The sequence below is a fragment of the Bemisia tabaci genome, chromosome 10 (assembly GCF_918797505.1).
Source record: "Bemisia tabaci chromosome 10, PGI_BMITA_v3".
Lineage (NCBI taxonomy): Eukaryota > Metazoa > Arthropoda > Insecta > Hemiptera > Aleyrodidae > Bemisia > Bemisia tabaci.
The window spans coordinates 7,227,688-7,248,193 of NC_092802.1; the positions used below are offsets into that span (position 1 = coordinate 7,227,688).

A 20,506-nucleotide genomic window follows, 5' to 3' on the forward strand; every position below is an offset into this window, starting at 1 on the left:
TTTTTTTACCAGGTGATAATAAGCTAATAAGATACTCCATTCAAAAAGACAGTAGTAATCCGAAAGCAGACAGTAATATAGATTATTTCCATGTCAACCCCGAAGATGGCTCCATTTTCTTGAAAAAATCACTCGATCATGAAACACATAGCTCTCATCACATCATCATCGTTGCATCTGATAACGGAACTCCTAGTTTATCAACAACAACGCATGTGTGGCTAACAGGTACAATTTTGTTTTTCAATTGTTCTTTTCGCAGTATTTAACTCATAGCTCAGTGCTTTATCTATCACATATTATTCTTCTCATTCTTTTTTCAAGGTTCAAACCATCAACTTTTTCTTTTTATGTAATCAGAGCATATGCGAGGGGGGCTATTTAACTCCTCTTGCTGAGCCAATAAAGCATTCAAATGCATGGTTTTGCTCAAACGTCACAATAACTCAGGTTTCTGCCCCTGAAAATCTTTCCTTATTACTTAATAATTCCTGCTGATTTTGCTATTTGTGCAGCCCATACGGATGTAATTATGAAAATAAATTCTTTTTAACGGCAATTTTCAGCTGTTTTCAATCAGATTGAATCATGAGTGCAATATATTTTAGTCTCCAGACTTACTTCAGACTTTCAGCTGGCTAATTACTAATCCTGTGCTAATTTTAAACTGTGTATCTTGCAAACCTTTTCTTTGCGATAAAGGCCCTGTTCCTCTCCCTTATGTCTTAATATGTCCAATATTTCTCATTTGAATATCTTTTTTACAGTCGAGGATGTGAATGACAATCCTCCAAAACTGGAACCATCTGTATTTGAGTGCCGACTCTCCGAGGATGCTATTCGTGGCCAATTCGTGACGGTCATCACAGCGAGCGATCCTGATTCCACGGACCATGGAAAGTTGACCTACTTAATCACAAGTGGAAATGAGCAACAAACGTTCTCGATGGATCCTACCAAAGGTACTCTCTTTACTAATTGTGAAATTCATCTCTGTTTCATTTACGTAAGAGATAATTTATGCTCCTAAAATTTGGGGTTTAGAAAAATACTTGAGGTCCATTCAAATGCCAACGTATATGTCGCAGGCAAATAGTGAAATCAAGCATTTTGTCAAAAGCCTAGGCAGATAGTTAAATTTTGATGGTCTACAAAATTTTGTAAATTTATGGCGAAGAGCTCACGAGTTTTCAATATTTTTGGAAAAATAACTCATCAAACCTACGAACTCTCTTCGTCTCTTTCTCTATAATTTCTTCTCATACTTTTAAATGTTGAAATTCTAAAAATTCTGTATTTTATGACATGCTGAAAAATCGAGACAAGTGTCTGTTCAGGAGTTGAAAATCGTTTAAAATACTTTTGTGTGATGCAAATTACGAAAATGCTTTTCTTACAGGAGCAATTATTTATTTTGTCTAAAATGAGGAAAAGAATCAGAATTTCAGTCTCATTTAGAATATTTGACTATTTGCCCAGGCATTTGACAAAATGCCTGATTTTACCATTTGCCTGCGAGATATATTTTTGTCTACATATTAAAAATGATAACTATGTCCTCTCATTGCTCAAAAATTTCTTGTGAAATGGAATCTCAGGTTGGCTTTTTTTTAAGAAAGAAAGCGTACAGAGAGGTAAGAAGATAGATAAGCCACAACTTCAAATGAAGCTCATATCCTGATTCTTTTTTTCCTATGTGTACAGTCATGTGTAATAACTCAGTACTTACAAACTATGCAAGAATTTTTTAAGTTCTTGTTTGCAAGGAAATCATGATTTTGAATTTTGATTTCACTATATTGCAGGTATAATTACGCTGATGAATCTTCAAAAATTGTCAGAGACTCGAATGCACTCGCTCAACATCTCTGTGAGTGATGGTGTTTACACGAGCTTTGCACGGGTCCATGTAGAAATCCTCTCTGCCAATCGCTACAGTCCTGTCTTCGATGAACCCTTATATGAAGCAAAAATAGATGAAAACATGCTGCCTGGTCAAAAAGTAACGAGAGTCAGAGCCGTAGACAAAGACAGTGGTGTGTACGGACAGGTCTCCTATTCCATTCCTTCCGACTATCTCTCAGAAATTTTCCACATCAATAATGTGACAGGTGAGCTTTTTTTGTCTGTTCTATTTTAGAGGAGCTCTTACATATTACTAAAAGTGTTTGATTTCATGTTTTTTCCATGGAAAATTTAGTGAGAAATCAAAGGTTGCACTAGAAAAAGTCTAGTAAAGCTTCTTTTGTTGAGAAAAAAATGATTTAAAAGTTGAAATACAAGGAAAACCGTTTCTTATTTGCTGAAGACCTCTAATGGTAGGCATTTAATCAATTCAAGGCTCCAACCAGCGTGTCATGCAGTTGAGGCAATAACATGGCCAACTAACATTTTATGCCAGTATACCCATCAAAATATTGTGAATAGGTCTCTGTTCTTGTAATTTTCTTCTAAAAATGTTTCAATTTACTCGTGGCATAGAAAATAAATGAGAGCAATAAAGAAGCCCAAAGGTGAGGTTTTTTTAGTCTTTCATTAGTGTTTATTTTTTTTTACATGTATTAATTCTCCTATTTTTTTTCCTTATCAGGTGAAGTAATAACAAAACAGTCCCTAGACCGGGAGAAGACTAAAGTCTATGAGCTGCCCGTGATGGGAACGGACGGTGGAGGTCGGTCAAGTTTCACAGCCATCCGCGTTCGGGTGGGCGATAACAACGACAATCCTCCTGTCTTCCACTTGCCTGAATACAAAATCTGCATACAGAGCAATCTAGCCTTAAACTCAGGTATTTTGAAAGTGAGAGCGACGGATCCCGATGAGAATTTGAATGCTCAGGTGGAGTACTCAATTTACGAGAACACTGGTAGTGGAGTCAAGGAATTGTTCAGTGTGAATCGAGTAACTGGAGGACTCACCCTTCTTAAACCCTTAGTGCCTTTCGGTAAGTTTTCTCTGACCTTGGGGGTTTTCTTAATTTTACCATTGAGTTAGTTCTCTTAGTAGAGGTTCTCAAAGCCAAGAATTTTTATGGCAATTTTTTCTTTAAAACATCCGGACCTTTATAGAGAAAAAACTAAATCCAGAAATCTAGCAAAATGAATCCAACCAACTTAAGTGTCTCAATTTTTTCACATATTCACCTTAATTTATCTCATCAAACTTTTCTTCAAAAAAAGAAGGAAGATTACAATAGACTCTACCGGAACTCAATCTAGGCTAAACCATGACCTATCTGAAATAAATAAAAATTATCCTGTCAAATATGAGAAAGTGGAGAATAAACTTCATTTTCAAGTGTACTGTTTTAACCTTACTATTTGGTCAGAAGGGAATCTTGCTGGGGGAACCGCTGACCTTAAATGTTTGGAAGGCAAAAGGTGTTAGGGTTCGAAGTCAAGAGTCTGAGCCTTCTTTAATGATAGTTTGAGACTTTTACACGGTAAGGAAATCGAGTGAATTCATGGAAGATGCAATATTTGAAAGATGGTTAGGTCTTCTAAACATGCTTTTAAGCCTCTGGATATTTGAATGAATAAATTTAATTTTTATCGAACTTAAAAGTCTTTTTTCATTGTCTCCCAATAATCAGTATTGAAAGCCAGAGAGCCTAGTGAGCAGGGAAAAATGTTCGCCTCCAAATTATCCACATCACAGGAAAATGACATGAAATTCTCTTGCAAACCACTTTTTCATTTTTTCCTCCTCAAACTGCTCTCACTTTGAAAAAAACTTATCATTAATTCTCTTTCAAAACTTTTTTATTTTAGAAAATCAAGTTTTCCAGTTTTTTGTTCGTGCCACTGATAAAGGCACCCCAGCGCTTCATGCAGATGTACCTGTAAATGTATACGTTATGACTTCAGAGGATAAACCCCCAGTTTTCGAACGCTCTGACGATAAATTTTTTGTTTCCGAAGCAGCTGTTCCACGTAAGTGCTTTTCAAGTATTATCAATTCATCAACATTCTATTCACCGTTTGTAGTTCCAATTTCAAGTATTAAATCATCATTTTCAAAAGAGGACAACGCTAAAGTAAAAAATCTCATGAAAGCATGTATTTTTTCACAATCATTCTTGTGGAATACTGTCCAGAAAGAAGTAAAATCATGATTCCAGAATTGATCCTTAAGAAAAATTTAACATCTGTGTGCATGTTAAAATCACCATGTTTTTGTATTCCCTCCCTTTTTGTAAACTTTTACACACATCAAAACCCCGGAGGCATGTGCTCCAAAGGTAGTAATTTATGAGAGAAGGATTAAAGATGCCCAAAAGCTCTGAAGGCTGAGAAAACATCCTAAATCAATTTTTTTCCGGAGCATTGTTACATCCTAGCCCTTTTCATTTGTGATAAAATTTTTATATCCGAAATCATGGTATCTCAATATGTATTTTTTTACCCCAATTCAGAGAGTGTCATTACCAAAGTGAAGCTTGTCTCCGAGACACCGGCCAAATTCCGTCTGATCTGCAATGCAGATCTGTTTTCGATTGATGATGAAGGACAAATCCAACTGACTGGTCAGTTGGATCACGAAACAACCTCACGTCATGTGATTGGTGTGCTTGCGTACACAGACTCCAGCCCGCCACTAACCGCGCTTTCTGAGATTCATCTTCAGGTGCTGGACGTAAACGACAACAGTCCACGATTCCATAGTGAAGAGTACCACGTTTCAGTGGCAGAAAATATTCCAAAAGGAACTCAGATTTTAAAAGGTTAGTGTTCTAAAATCAACATCTATCAATAATCCCTTTGATCTTTCAGAACTTATTGCGACACACTAATCGGCGTAGGACAGTACTTTCTTAGCAGTTTATTTGAATTATTACGGTACTGAGAACTATAATCAGCGTTGCAATAATGTTTGTGTTTGCTTATTTGTCTCTTTTGTCAGTCATTTATGTTTGATTCTCTCAACTTTTGATGATCATCTATTGTCTAGCAAAGTTGCTGGTCCTGAGCTTTTCAAAAAGTTCATACTATCCACCCCTTTTTATTGTTCATTTGTACTAACAATTTACGAAAAAATAACCTCTTTTAAGTTTAGTTTTCTTATAAAGAAGTAAAATATTTTATTTTGTTCCTGTATTCTAAGCCCTAACATATCATATTGAACGTTAATGATGGTTTGAGTAATCTGACAATCACTAAATTTCAGATCAGAATCATCAGTGATGCTTCATCATCAATAGAGATGCAACATTTCTTTCTTAATATTATTACTACTGAGTTTTTTTCGCAACTTATCCTTAAACTTTTGTTTGCCTTGTCATGTTTTTCAATTTGAATCTATTAAAGATAATTAAATGTGAACTCTGAACACAAATTTAATGTTTTTGGTTGACTTTGTAGTCAGTTTTGAGATGGGTAACAGGCAACCATTAGGTTTTTTGAATCATGGAAGTATCATCCCTTTTGATAGCGCCAAATCCCTTTCAGAACTTTTCTGGTTTTTTCATATGAATACCTTAATTTTCTTTTTGCAGTGCTAGCTGACGACAAAGATGAAGGCAGTGATGGAGAGGTACAGTACACAGCAACTGGACCAACGAGTGACATTTTCACGATTGACTCGCACACGGGTTGGCTGACCTCATTGGTTCCGCTTGATCGAGAGACCCAGGAATTGTATAGTCTAACGGTGATAGCAGCCGATAGTGGCACCTCTCAGCGCTCCTCAACAGCCACTGTCCATATCAAATTGATCGATTACAATGACAATCCACCCAAGTTCTCGCAAGACTCATATTCAGCTTCAGGTATGAAATAGACTGTCTCTTCTGACGACCAAAGTTGCCAGGTTGTGTCATTCAAGTCAGATATGTAACATGGGTTTAAGCAGGGAATATTTTTCAGCACTATCTGGCAACAACACAAACACCCAACAGCACTTCAGAACAGGTTTTATGACGATCTAGAAAACCTGGAAATTGAGGAGAGTCAGGGAATTGTACGAGGAGCTATTTGGCTCAACAGCTTAATTAAAAGGAAAAAATCTAAGTGGAAGTTTTGTTCGAACGTCAGGGAAAGTTAGACAATTCGAAACTTTTGGAGTCAAGGAAAAACCGAAGAACTGAGGAAAATTACAACATTATGGAAACCCCACCTCAAAGGCTCTCTGAACAATTTAGAGGATACAATGGAAAGACTGGATGTTTCCCTTTTCATTCAAACTGATTTCTTCTAATTTTTGTCAACAGTCATTCTTGCTGCGTTTAATTTTTTTTTTTCCTTTCGCGTGTGAAAAACTGAACGCAAGTTGCTTTTCCATTCTTTAATGACATCATGAATTTCTGTTTTCAGTGAACGAAAACTCTCTCCCAGGCACTGTGATCACTCAGCTTTCGGTCACCGATGCTGACAGTGGGCAGTCACCAATACAGTATTTCATCACAAGCGGTGATTCTCATGTGCAGTTTTCTATACGCAGCACTGGGGAAGTTTTTGTGGCCAGGGCGTTAGATCGAGAATTCATCGATAGTTATGAATTGACCATTCTAGCAACGGATGGAAAATTTGTCACCAGTACAAACCTAACGCTGAATATTCTGGATGCTAATGGTGAGTTAAAGATTTACTTTTAAAAAATTGCTGTTCAAGATACAAGTCGATCTGATATTCAGTTTTATAATTTAATGGGCAACGAGCAAATGGATATTTTCTGCCAACGTTTTTTCAGTAATTAGCTCTACCAATTTTAAAGCCTACAGATTGATTGTGAGACTGTAAAGACAGATGTTCAATGACAGTTGCTCAAAATTTCTGCTTCTACCTCATTTTGAAAGAAATAACTGCTTTAAGGTATGAAATTATCAGTAAATATTCTCTTTCTTTCTTTCGTCACATACACATTTGTTACAAAAGATTCTTCCAAGAGTGGCACAGATTTTTAATGATTTGTTTGCTATTTTATGCTTGCTAGTGAAAGAAGAAAGCCTTTTGCATAGTGTTTAAAAAAATTCTGAATAAGTCATGTCATATTTTCCAGATGAGCAACCTTATTGTTTGAAATCCCGTTACCATCAAGTCCTCGTTGAAAATATCAACCCTGATTCGTTCCTCTTGAAAGTTGACGCTGTCGATGCAGACTTAAATCCTAAACTCAAATTTTATCTAACAGGAGAGAAGTCTGAAGATTTCAGTTTGGACAAAGTTTCCGGTAAATTATTTTTTTGTGTTTATGAATTTCAATTTTTTAAATTTTTAAGACCTCATGATTTTTGGAGCAGGATTACAATAATTAATTACTATTTTGTTAATTTTTACGATTGTGTCAGAAAGCATAGCTATTGGTGGCTCCTATAGATGGTTTCAAAATTGCTGAAGAAACTCACTAACTACCACAATCAATTAACATCGCAACATTACCAATGAAACTGTCTTTTAAACAGTAAATTTCTTATGATTGTGGTTTTTTCCCAAAAAAGTCCGACTAGTGCTTAAATGGACTCCACTTGAAAATTGGTTGAAGGCAAGCAAAACTGCCAATCCTGTATCCATCTAACTTGTTAAGATTCCATTGTATTCACTATAATTAATTACATTGTCTCCATGTATCAGAAATTAACATCTAAAAATTCATATTAAATTATAATTGTGATTGTATCTCAAATTCAATAATTTTTTATGATTATCAGGTGAGTTGAAGACCGCTCGGCCCTTAGATAGAGAAACCTGGTCACACTACTCTCTAGTGGCACATGTCCAAGACAAAGATCGGCCTGAATTTGAGTGCACATCAATAATTGACATCACGCTGACGGATCTGAATGACAACGCTCCAGCTTTCACCCCAAGTAAAATTATTGCCAACATTCCAGAAGACTCGGACATTGGCACGCTAGTCACTAAAGTTCATGCCACCGATAATGATGTTGGTGAGTAGAACAGGTTTTTAAATAACGTATATTTTTGCATTTTTGGATTGTGGTTCGACAGAGGGCAGTGGAGGTTAGGTGTTGTAGAGTGCAAGGAAGTGCTATAAAGCGACCTATATGTATGTTTATTTTTGCATTTTTTGCACAATTTTTCATTATTTTGTCTCTCAAGATTTCAATTTTTATGAATGAACTACACATATTATCAAAAGTCTCAGATCAATAACTGAGAATAGTGCGTAAGGTCCAAAATAAATAAGACAAAAACCATCCAAAGTAATTCTTTTTTATTTTTTTTTTGTCAGCATGTTTTGCACAATACATTACCAGACTGTTGGAAAGGAAGAGGTTAAGATCTAATAATAGCAATGAACTTTTGCTTTCTGGACAATTTAATCTCCAGACTTTAAAATTCATGTGCTCTACTAGCTCTAACTCACTGCTTCTTTTTCATTACCTACAATCAAAATTGATTCCTCCTTTGTCTTTTGAATTATTGGACCAATCTATTCATTTACAACATTTCTCTATTTTATCAGGGCTGAACCGCAAAATCCGTTACACATTAATCGACTCAGCGAAAGGTTTCTTCAACATTGCACCTGAAAGTGGTCTTATTACGCTGATGAAGCGCCTTGATCGTGAAACACAAGATCTGTACAACCTAACAGTCAAAGCTTCAGATCAAGGGAATCCTCCGCTCTCAAATGTAACAAACATTGAAATCGTTGTATTGGATGTGAACGACAACCCTCCAGAATTTATGCAAAGGTTTGTTCATCTGATTATCCTGGTGCTTTTTCCGGTTACCCCCTCAAAATTGTGGTATGTTTCAATTTCATCATGCAATTTCTGCGCAAAATCTCTTTTGTTGATTACTCTACTTTAGAGCCATCCGATTGGTGGAGACATTTATATTTTTGACCAGTCAGAGGCCAAAATTTTTGTCTTGTGACAATGGATATGATGAAAATCAACCAATCAGTAATAATGAATGAAACATTGATGTTTAGAAAATTGATTGCTCTCCAATTAATTTATCAAAAGTGTCTTGAAGATAATTCTTTCCCATTAATTTTTGCTCTTGTACCTCGAGCTCTCATTTTTTCATTTGAAATGATTTTTATCTGTTTTCTGAACTTTGGCTTGTAATGAAGTGACCCGTCTGTTTCTTTTATTGATCATTATCATAAATATTCAGTGTTCATTTTTTAACTGTTATCTCATATCTGTACTTCATTTATTTGCCAGGTCATATCAAGCCTCTGTTTCTGAAAGTGTGGGGATCGGTACAGAGGTAGCCAAGGTCACAGCTACATCTTCTGATGTTGGTATCAACGCAGAGATCATGTATTCAATCATAGGCGGCAACGAACATGGAAAATTCATGATTGATCCTGACACAGGTAATAATTTTTTGAAGAGTTTGAAAATTTAAAGTCTTCACTTTCAAGAAACTGATGCTGTCCAGTCAACACAAAAATAGAGGATGAAATAAAAAAAAAATTGTATCCTCAATAACAACGTTATAATGGAATCAAAAGTTACATCAATAAAAAGGAGAGATATAAATTTTTTTTTTATGATAGATGCAGGATTTTCCCTCTTCTCTCTTTAATTTACTCTCTGGTGTCTTCAACATTTTATACATTGAGAAATGAATTATTCCAGTTTCAATCAAGTTTTTTGACTAAAATTCATTGGAAAATAATTGTTTGCTGAAACCTAAATCTTAATACCTAAATAAATTTCCTTCAGAGATCCAGACGATGGAGCCCTAAGCTCCCAAATCAAGATGATTTGTCATATTTCCCATTAATGACAATTTTGCAACAATGCATAAATCAGAATACCTATAGGAATCATAATCTCAAGGAAGTTTCCTGTTTTTCTGACATTCTTGCTCTAGCGACAAGTTTTATTTTCATGAATAGAAATCATCATCATCTCTCATAAAGTTATGATTTTGTCCGAATATTCTTTAAAACTGATGGTAAAATTTGTAAATTTCGTTTTAAAAAGTTAGATCAGAGAAAATTTCTGTCTACCTATCACTGTCAGCAACAGTTAAGTCAGTAACTTAGGAAACAACCGGCAACTTTTTAAAGCTCCGTATTTTAATATTTTGATACCACTCATAGTTTACTTTGTATTTTTGAGGGTAGGCTTTTTTTTCGAAAACATTTTTGAAGAAAGTTTTTTTGTAAAATCGTTGTTCCGTTTATAAGTATTGTATTCTGTTTGCAGGGGTAATCAAAGTTAGCCAACTGTTGGACTATGAACGAGGTCACGAATACCTTCTGACAATCCAAGCAACGGACAAAGGAGTCCCTCCACTAAGTAACCAAGCTGCCGTGAACATCACAGTCCGAGATTTTAATGATAACCCTCCTCTATTTAGACAGATAGCCTTCATCGCTAAAATTAGAGAGGATGCCCACCCTGGTGACATCGTAACTCAGGTGAGCAATGTCACGTACGCTATTACATAACAAAAAACTTGGAAACTCGTCCTCAAAGACTTTGCTAATTTCAATATTAATGTTCAATGAAAATGAAGGTGCTACAGTCATGCCACAAGATTCTGGTTACTGACATGAATGTCTGTCGATTCGTATTATATGTTTCGTACATTGGAATTATGATTCTCAAAATTTTCTGTGAGAGACATTCTTGACTTTTTTCATCTGAATAACCATTCTAGGGATGTCGATACTCAGGGAAGTATCGATACTCGGTATCGATACTGGTATCGACTCTAAGCATCGATACCGGTATCGATCATCGAGCTGAAGTATCGATACTTATGAGGTATCGATACCATCGATACTATTTCTGAATTATGCCGTGATTCTGAGTGTGCATATGTCTGTCGGCCGTTAAATTCCGCCAGATTTACGCCTCTCTCGAAAAAGCCCTGTTCGCGTCCTTAGTCAACTATTTTGAGCCCTTAACTACAGTTATCGAACTGAGCTTTTACCATTTTTATTGAAGTATAATCATCTTGAGAAACTTGATTACTCCGTCGTTTGTCACAGTGCATCATGAAGGTGAAATAGCGGGGAGAGAATTTTTAAAAAAAGAAAAAGAGGCCTTCTTCATGGCCAAATCAGATTAACTATCGATACCGTCGATACTGGGGTCTTGGCATCGATACTGCATGGTATCGATATCGTGGAGTATCGATGCGAGTATCGTTAAGTATCGATCGAAAGTATCGATTCTTTGCAAGTATCGGATAAGTATCGACATCCCTAAACCATTCCATTTGGTTTTCAGGTTTCAGCAACAGACCTTGACAGTGGACTCAACGGTAAAATCGCTTTTACCATCGAACGTGGTGACAGCCATCAACAGTTTGCCATTGAGCGCGATACAGGTTACATCACAGTTGCTCGGCCATTGGATCGGGAAATGGTAAATATTTGGATCAACATTTAGATTTTCCAGTAAAAATTCATCAGCTTTAATTAGTTAATAAGTTTTGAATGGAACTTACATTAATTAAAACCTTTTTCTCTTCGTTACTGAATATTTTATTTAACCTACCTATCATAAATGAACGTCTTGTGGCAATATTTTTGATTGAGGCTACAGTTAGACAAAAAGAACAGACATTTTTAGGAAAAAATGTTACTCTCTTTGCTTCACAAAGTATCTGCAATGCTGGAAAATTAAGGAGGAAACAGTTGAGGAGTTTCGCAAAGAAGAGCCTAATTTTCCTCATTTAGAAATTGTCTCATACGGGTTTGAAGACAAATCCTGTTTAAATAATGAATTGCATAATTATCTTGCAAAGTATTCGTTAAGTGCACCCTCATGTTACAAATGTTTTTTTCAAGTGCTCTCAAGGCATTCTTGAGGTATTAAGAGGTATTTAGTCTGTACTTATGCGCAACATACTTAAAATTTCTGTTTTCCAGGTTGCCAACTACAACTTACAAATCCAAGCGACGGATCTGGGTGATCCTCCTCTATCAAGTTTCGTCATGCTCAATATTGAAATCCTTGATGTGAACGATAATAATCCTCTCTTCACACAAACGAACTACACTGCTGTTGTACAGGTAAATAAATTGCTACATTTACGTAATGACCCTATTATATTTTTGTAAATTTTACTGTGTATGGTAACCAAAACTGGGAATTTTAAAAACTATTAAAGTAATTTTTTCCACCCCTCCCACTATTTTTTTTTTTTTTTTTAAAAAAACAGAATTTGCTGAATTTTTATTTGTTATGATTTTTAATAGCCAGTTTAGTAATGAGGGCAAGAAAAGTACTCTTATAATTCTAGTACAACTCATAGACTCATTTCCAAAGAGAAGGAAGAGGGGGAGGAGAAGAAGAGAGGATAATGAAGATGGAACTTAAAAGCCTCCAAAATATATGCTTTATAAAGTGAAGATATGTAATTAATTTGGTGTAATTTAAAGCAAAGGAAATAATTCAATTTTAATTGTTTTTTATTTATAATTAACGTTTTTAATTTTCTTTTGTGTAGTTCTTTTGCCAGAATATCAGGAAAAGAAACAACAACTGCCTAAAGCATTCCTACTATGGTATTCAACTTCGATGAGACTTTAAATGTAAAAATTATTAAAAAAATGGAACGGGTATTTTTTGCAAGTATATAGTTATTTAATATAAAACTCATTTCATTTTTGCCACAGGAGGGCAAAAACCCAGGTTGGACTGTCTTCAAACTCTCGGTAACGGACAATGACATCAGCCCAAACACAGAACCATACACGTTCGACATTCGCGATGGCAATGTTGGTGGTGCATTCCAAGTTGAGCCTGATGGTCGTGTGAGAACAGCTGCACGGCTGAATCACCAGCTTCAAGAATCGTACCAACTTCTCATCCGAGTCTTTGACAATGGAACACCTCCTCTTTTCTCCGACACGACTCTGACTGTTAAAGTGTTCCCTGAATCACAGTTTCCACCCGCTGTGACTCCACTTGAGATATGGGTCGGTTCATATCAAGATCGGTGGCCTGGAGGTAAGTGTCCTTTCTGACTGGTGTTTAGCAATGAGAATTTGCCGTTCAGACAGAGTATGTGCATGGATGATGATTGGTTTAATTAGATCTAAAACACGTCTGCAGTTGCCCTCCTATTTGGTCTTAGCTATAGTGTTGCATTAAACAGCATTACGCTCTTGGGAAAAACTTTATGCTCGGATGAGCTTTTTCTCCCATTAATGAGGCATTAGTCTTTGACTGAATTTGAATGCATATCGGCCATGTCACCAACACTCTGTATTTTAGATCAGATTTTTTCCCCAACAAATTTCAAATACAGTCTCCCTGAAATCGGCTAGTTTTCCCAGTATTTTGCAATTTGTTTGTTTGCAACTCTTACAAATTTTAATAAGGAGACCAAAGAATTCTAAGAAACTCGTAAAATGTTGAAATTAGGTATAACTATAGATGTAGCTGTAATTAAAGTACTTCACTTATCAGTTTTGGAGAAATATTCATTATCAAGCAGAGTTACAAAAAGTTACCAGTCCAGTTATGAATGCTTGCCTTCAGTTTTAAAAAACCTTCATTTTTAGATGTCTAAATTCAATTTTGTGTCAAAAATCGGTCCTTTTACAATCAAAATTTTATCCTTTTAGACATAATACCATATCATATTTTATCTTCCAGGTGAGCTTGGTAAGGTGTTTGTTTCGGACAAAGACCCATATGACACCCTGAGTTACAACATTGTCGGCCCGTACTCCAATTACTTCTCAATTGACTCAAGAACAGGAACTCTAAGTGCTGGTCCTGGTTTAGACTCAGGGAAGTATTATGTCAATGTTTCTGTTAGTGACGGCAAATTTACTACCAATTCATCAGTGTACGTCATGGTCGAACCCTTGTGGGATGAAACTCTGAACAGTGCCGTTAGCATCAGGTGAGTAATTTGTGTAATTTCATTTTAAGCCAAAGAAATTTAAATTTTGTTGAGGTCTGTTTCTTCCCTCTGAGATAAAATCTATGTTGTATTTTAAGCATTATTATTCTATAATAGGAAAGCCCCATACTTTTCCACAGAAAATTCCTGAGAAAGTGTGATAAATTTTGGAGGCAGAAATAAAGATGAAGATATTTAGACAACCTCTAAAATTATAAATTGTTCTGAGCATAAAATACAGGGCATTTTAATATTCTTAGAAAAAGAATTCAAAAAGAACTAATGGGCAAAAATTTTTTTTCAAGAACTAAGTATTCCTGCTGTTTATAGAATATATTCATATGAGTAAGAAAACACAGAAGTAAAACAAGAAATCAAATGAAGACAAGACTGTACAGATTTAATTTTCTTTTTCTATTCCTCCTTTTTCTTCCCTTGCTTCATTTTCCTTTTTGACCAGGATTAGAGCCATGTTTGTCGAGCCTCTACTCCAAGGAGTAAGTGATCTCCTAAGAATGAAAGCCAGCTTGGTGCCAGTTTCTTAGACTAAATTTCATGCACCGCCAAAAAACTGAAAAACAAAGCTTATCACGTTAAGACAGAAGTGAAAATGAATTCAAGCCCAATGTGTAATTTAAACTGCGACCATCTTTCACGGAAGATTAAACTCCAGGCCACAAGCCTGTTCCAGCCGATCGCCCAAGCGAGAGAGATGAAAAATTGGAGTGGAAGCCAACTAACCGGAACGGAGTTGGTCAGGATTAGCTCTAAAAGAAAGTGCTTCCTTTCTTTCCCTTCCTATTGCATATTTCGGTGTCAATAATTAGGTAATGATTCCTCATCCGGTGCTCATAGCTCATCTCTTGTTGAAAGCGAAAATAAGACAATGATTCACTGATGCGTAAAACATAAAATTATATTTTCCTTTTCCCTGTTTTTCATCTTTGGTCTTGTCTGGATTCTGCATTGAGTTGAATCTTGACTGCTTCTGTGGATATTTCCCCATCCAGAGTGACTAAGTAAAATCCTTTGGTGTTACAAAGTATTCGGAAGTTTATTTTGAGCGTATCAATGTTTTGTTTTTTTGATAGTTGAATAATTAGTTCGGTCTTTTACTGTTTTCGTCTTAAACAATGTACTTTTATAAACAAAGTAGTTGATAAAAGTTAAGTGAATTCATGAATAATTGGAAATTTAGATCAATCAATCCCACAAATAATTGTGAATTTCCTTCAAAGTAAACTTTCCATGAGTGTTTTTCCAAGTGTGTGAAGTTATCATAGAGAACACATTTCTATTCACAGACTGAGCAACGTGAACCCTCATCAATTTATTCTGAACCAGAGGAAAGGATTGATGAAATCACTCCGATCTGCCTTGAAGCGTGATGTGTCCCTCATCAGTGTGCAAGAAACTCCACAAGGTCATCTGGACATACTACTCGCAGTTAAACAGGTTAGTCAAAGTTTAAGCCAGTCTCATGGATTTCAGAATTAGCCCCGAACGAATGTTGAAAGTTTCCTAGCATATTTTTCATAAAACATTTATAACTTGATTCAACTAAAGCTCATTATAGCACATGATTAAAGAAACAACATCGCCGATTAGTAAATACCAGTATAGTTACCTGTCTTCGCCTCATCAGAAAAATGAGCAGTTTGCATTTCTGCTTATGTTTAGTTAAGTTCCTGCTTACTTAATCAAGTCAAACTAGGTTGAATAAGATAGAAAACTACCCCTCTAGTTTGTAACAAGCGTATGATTTTGCCAAAACTTTTTGCATTATTATCGTAATATGTCCATTTTCTCCTATTTAAAATTGAAAGATTTCATAATCTAATGCACTGGAATTTTTTCGCAAGTTGTCATGCAATGAAAATGTCCTTAAATTGTAATTTTAAGATTTCGTCGAAACTAGGTCTTGGCTTTTGTGAACCAGGAAAGTCTGAATTGGCTCTTTACCACAGTGACAAAAAAACTTACAGTTTGGAAGCTTTTTGATTTAAAATGTCCAATGTTCTGTATGTTCATTGTTGAATCATGATTCCTTCTATGCTTTTAGGATATTGATCTAGTTACCATGAATGAAGCATTAAAAGCCTCAGGCTTGACCACAGTGTCATTCCCTTGCGAGTGCGTGAACGGATCCTGTAAGCAGCACATCACACTTCACGCGGACAAAATTACTCCGATAACAACTGATATCACCAGCTTTGTTGCTCCTGCCCATTCGCACCGGCTGTACTGTGCATGTCATCTTGGGTTTACAGGTATGACTTTACCTTCTTTTTCTTTTTTTTTTGAGGAGAGAGGACTTAATCTTACTGATGACTTTTTTTTAAGAGGGAGTTGATTTATTGAGTCCACTCCACTTTTCTACAGTTTTTTTTCTTTTTTTTTTTTTTTTTGACACAGCCTTCTTTTAGGGATTAAAATTGTTCTCAATTGCGTATTTGTGACCAAAGAGCTTGATGCAAAAACGGCTTTTTTCGCCCCCCCTCTGGAAGTTCTTCAGACTTTGTTTATTGATTACTCATACTTGAGCGCTTCTTTTCCCAAATTTTCAGACCCCCAAAAAATTTTGGGGGGGAGCTAGGGGGGGTGGAAGTCAAAACCTGTGAACCTCGATATCTCTTGAACAAAGAAAGATATCGAGGTCCGGTTTGGACGAAAAATCGTCTAAAATTGCATACTTTAAGATTCTAAAGGTCGAAATCCCGATGTCACATTTTTAAGTCAACATATGTGCTTTTTTCCAGTTTTTAGGTCTAGAAAATTTCTTTTGAACGAAAAATTTACAAAGATCTCAATTTTTTATTTGAACCAAAACCAGTTTTTTAAATTGTTCGTCTTTTTCCGCATCCAACGAGTGGTCCATTAAGCTGGGGAACCAAACGGTTCCGGAGTTATGATCGATTGAAGTTTCCGCTCAACGCGCGCCGACCGATTTTTGCGCGCAAAAAAGTCGGATTTGACTGTTATTAGATCAGATTGAATGTTCAAACTGAGCAAAATGCTTTATTAGGGACTCTTGGGGGTCGCTGCGTTCAGAAATTACCGATACTTCCAAAAAATTCACGTTTTTAAAATTGCAGCTTCGGACAGGACCACTGAGCGGCCGGTCGGCGCTCAGTGGGCCTCTAAAATAGCGCTGCGGAGCTGTAATTTTAAAAACGTAAATTATTTGGAAGTATCGGTAATTTCTGAACTCAGCGACTCCCAAGAGTCCCTAATAAAGCATTTTGCTCAGTTTGAACATTCAATCTAATCTAATAACAGTCAAATCCGACTTTTTTGCGCGCAAAAATCGGTCGGCGCGCGTTGAGCGGAAACTTCAATCGATCATAACTCTGGAACCGTTTGGTTCCCCAGCTTAATGGACCACTCGTTGGATGCGGAAAAAGACGAACAATTTAAAAAACTGGTTTTGGTTCAAATAAAAAATTGAGATCTTTGTAAATTTTTCGTTCAAAAGAAATTTTCTAGACCTAAAAACTGGAAAAAAAGCACATATGTTGACTTAAAAATGTGACATCGGGATTTCGACCTTTAGAATCTTAAAGTATGCAATTTTAGACGATTTTTCGTCCAAACCGGACCTCGATATCTTTCTTTGTTCAAGAGATATCGAGGTTCACAGGTTTTGACTTCCACCCCCCTAGCTCCCCCCAAAATTTTTTGGGGGTCTGAAAATTTGGGAAAAGAAGCGCTCAAGTATGAGTAATCAATAGACAAAGTCTGAAGAACTTCCAGAGGGGGGGCGAAAAAAGCCGTTTTTGCATCAAGCTCTTTGGACATTCCTTGAAAATTATGGAGGCAGAGAATTTTTTTTCCCTTTTTTTGGTTGATGACATTTGTCCTTCAATCAGTGAGTTGATTGGCTTGTTTGTAACCAACATTTTTAAGAGTGTGAGTTTTTTTAACTTAAAATTTCTGACTTTCACAACTTCAGTTTAAGTTGATTTTTTAATTTTTTTGTGCTAATATTTCTGTAAAGCACTTCGACAGCGTTAGTCCGCAATCACATATATTGTTTGCGGTGTCTGAAAATCTCCGCCTCTATGTTATTTTTTTAAAGGAAAACAAATGGACATCATTCCTTGAAATTTATGCCTAAGTTTCTTCGCAAAGAGAAGAAAAATCACGGCAGTTTTAAAGAATTGCCAATGAGTAGTTTTCCGCGTACAAAATAAAGAATAACAGGAAGTCTGCAATGTCGCAAACGGAATCATGTGATTGCCGTGTTACACTGTTGACTCCTCTCTGTAATACAGCTAACAACTCAATTCCTTGTTTTTCAGCCTTAAGGTCGTTTTTTTGTCCAGACTATCATGAACCACATATTGCCAAATTTCTTTATTTGGTTAAGTCGTCATTAGATTGTTGATCCAAAAATCTGAGGAATCATCTTAATTTAAATTCAGTAAAAGACCAAAAGTTAACCTTCAAAGTCTGTAGACACTGTTTACTTCCCTCTAATCTTGATCCATACTAAGTGACTATTTGTTCATTTTGGTTTAATGTGTTACAGGTGAGCGCTGCGACATGAAAATCCAAGCCATTTGCAACTGCTCAGAGAATGAAAAATGTATCCTCTCTGAAAAACTGAACAACTACAGCTGTGAGCTCACATGCGTGATCAACAACACATGCCCTCCTCCGATGTCCTCTGGCAGTTACAGCATTACTTGGGAGGAGCTGGTCGCCAGTTCAGCCATCTTCATTTCCATCATTTTCCTTGTCTGCATATTCATTTTGTACCGGTGAGTGCATCATCTGAAATTTTTAATCAGATGAAAATGTCCCTGTCAAAGGTTTTACAAAAAATTGATTTTAGAAAGAAAAAGAAAATGTGCAGAATCAGAATACTGAAAGTTTGACAATCCAAGCACTTAGTCCTTATTTGATTAAGATTTGTATGAAAATATGTCTCTTTTTTTTCTTTTTTTTTGATGAAAAATCTGTGTCCAATGTCTTTGTCAGCCATTTACCTCATTTTTAAGCCTTCTGATTGACGAAGAAGCAATACTTGTTGACCAATAAGGATCAAAGACTCTGTTTCGTGATTGATTTGGAATTCATAAATAGAAAATAACACGATAAAGTATCAGCAAAGAAACCGATATTATCATTTTATGTCCCATTTTGCTTTCAACTGCTTGCTTTAATTTATTTAGGAACTGTCGAAGCAGATCTCGAGCATCAAGGGAAGATAAGAACATTCCTGTATTAAACTCGGACGTCAAACGGACCTCCAAATTGAGCAATCTTGAAGTCACTCAGGTACTTGTTTGTGTTTTATTTTTACGGGGGAAAATTGAGCTTTAACAACAGAAACTTTGCGACAAAGTTTTACAATTTTACTGGAGAATTTTCTTTGAATCTAAAATCTACAGACTTTATGATCAAATGTGATACTTCACTCCTAACAAAGAACTGTGCACAGGGTCAGATACAAGTATATGAATCATATATGATGAAATTTTAAAAGAAAATTCATTTGGTGTACTCACTCGCACTTTTTTTCTTCAATGATTATCTCTTACTGTAAATATTCCATGGAACTTACATGTAGGGATTTTTACCCTCGTTTTTTGGTACTCAAATTTTGCAAATGTGTTAACGCATTTGCAAAATTTGGTCTGAATTATTCAATTTAGCAAATGCTGATTTGATGATAATTTAAACGCAAAATAAAGTATCCTAAGCTTCATGTCTTCTGGCCTGTCTCCAGTCATAATTTTTTTTCATAACTAATTGGCTTTTTTTAGTGCGGAGTGCGGCCAGCTTCCTACGTTGCAACTACGCACAATGATGTTCATATTCTAGCAAGGCAGCTAAACAATCTAGATACGCTGCGAAGCTACGGCTCAGCCGGCGATGAACTTGAAACTGTTCCTCCTGACTACCTCAGAAATCTGAATAATCCAACTCCTGGGAACAAAATAAATAACGGTAAGATTTTCCTCTTTTCCTCAATTTTTCTTCTCATCTAAGTCTTGAGTTCCATCTTGTGCAATGTTTGAGATTTTTAATAATAGTGCCAACTTTGCCTTTCTTACGCAGTATTTTACATGTTTAAATCTCTATTAGAACTCAGAGTTCAATTTTTGCTTCAATTTAAACATTTTCATGACCAATATCAATTTTTTGTGATTTTAACCTTCTGCATCTTTTAAGAACTGTCCTTAAATTTGGTGCTTGTTTAAAAAGTGGTATTTTTCGTTTTATTGCTCTCCTCATAGCAAGTGTGTACCATAGTTTGATATCTCCCATGAGGTATGACTATGCTGTTTGCATATCATTTTATTATGTTGTTTCATCTGCGTTAAAGTGAAAAGACCCTTAGTAATATGAGTAATATGATTAAGAGTATCATTACCATTACATTGTTTATTCGTGCATTAAAGCCTTGTTGGGTTGTGGTTCAGGTCAGCACAGGAAAAAATAAAAAAACGGGAGGTAAAAAAATTATGACAAGAAAACTGCAGATAATAAAAAAAAGTTTAACACAGGAGGCTGGCAACCGCTTTCTCATCCTTCCTTTACTTTCGCATTGTACATAAAAAAAAACAAACAAATAAAGAACCATTAATTCTAAGGGTTTTTTACTCTTAAGATGTAATTTAGAAATCAATAAAAAATTACCTGAAAAATATTTTTTCTCTATTAATAGGTACTTGGCTGTTGTTTTCATCAAAAATAAACTT

At 35.7% G+C, this 20,506-nt stretch overlaps 1 protein-coding gene across 7 annotated transcripts in view; it reads left to right on the forward strand.

Moving 5' to 3' along the window:
* The window catches only part of kug (FAT atypical cadherin kugelei), a 517,384-nt gene that overhangs the window by 487,846 nt on the left and 9,032 nt on the right, over positions 1-20,506 (forward strand). For all 7 annotated transcript variants that reach the window (XM_019040503.2, XM_019040505.2, XM_072305395.1 and 4 more), the window contains 22 exons: positions 13-228; positions 768-962; positions 1,806-2,111; positions 2,591-2,944; positions 3,771-3,932; positions 4,415-4,723; positions 5,495-5,767; positions 6,312-6,569; positions 6,997-7,167; positions 7,646-7,885; positions 8,425-8,656; positions 9,137-9,291; positions 10,133-10,347; positions 11,165-11,302; positions 11,809-11,952; positions 12,559-12,892; positions 13,544-13,796; positions 15,101-15,251; positions 15,859-16,066; positions 18,328-18,559; positions 18,974-19,079; positions 19,568-19,751. In XM_019040503.2, coding sequence (XP_018896048.2) covers positions 13-228; positions 768-962; positions 1,806-2,111; positions 2,591-2,944; positions 3,771-3,932; positions 4,415-4,723; positions 5,495-5,767; positions 6,312-6,569; positions 6,997-7,167; positions 7,646-7,885; positions 8,425-8,656; positions 9,137-9,291; positions 10,133-10,347; positions 11,165-11,302; positions 11,809-11,952; positions 12,559-12,892; positions 13,544-13,796; positions 15,101-15,251; positions 15,859-16,066; positions 18,328-18,559; positions 18,974-19,079; positions 19,568-19,751 — 4,836 coding nt within the window. The remainder of the gene's footprint in view (positions 1-12; positions 229-767; positions 963-1,805; positions 2,112-2,590; positions 2,945-3,770; positions 3,933-4,414; positions 4,724-5,494; positions 5,768-6,311; positions 6,570-6,996; positions 7,168-7,645; positions 7,886-8,424; positions 8,657-9,136; positions 9,292-10,132; positions 10,348-11,164; positions 11,303-11,808; positions 11,953-12,558; positions 12,893-13,543; positions 13,797-15,100; positions 15,252-15,858; positions 16,067-18,327; positions 18,560-18,973; positions 19,080-19,567; positions 19,752-20,506) is intronic.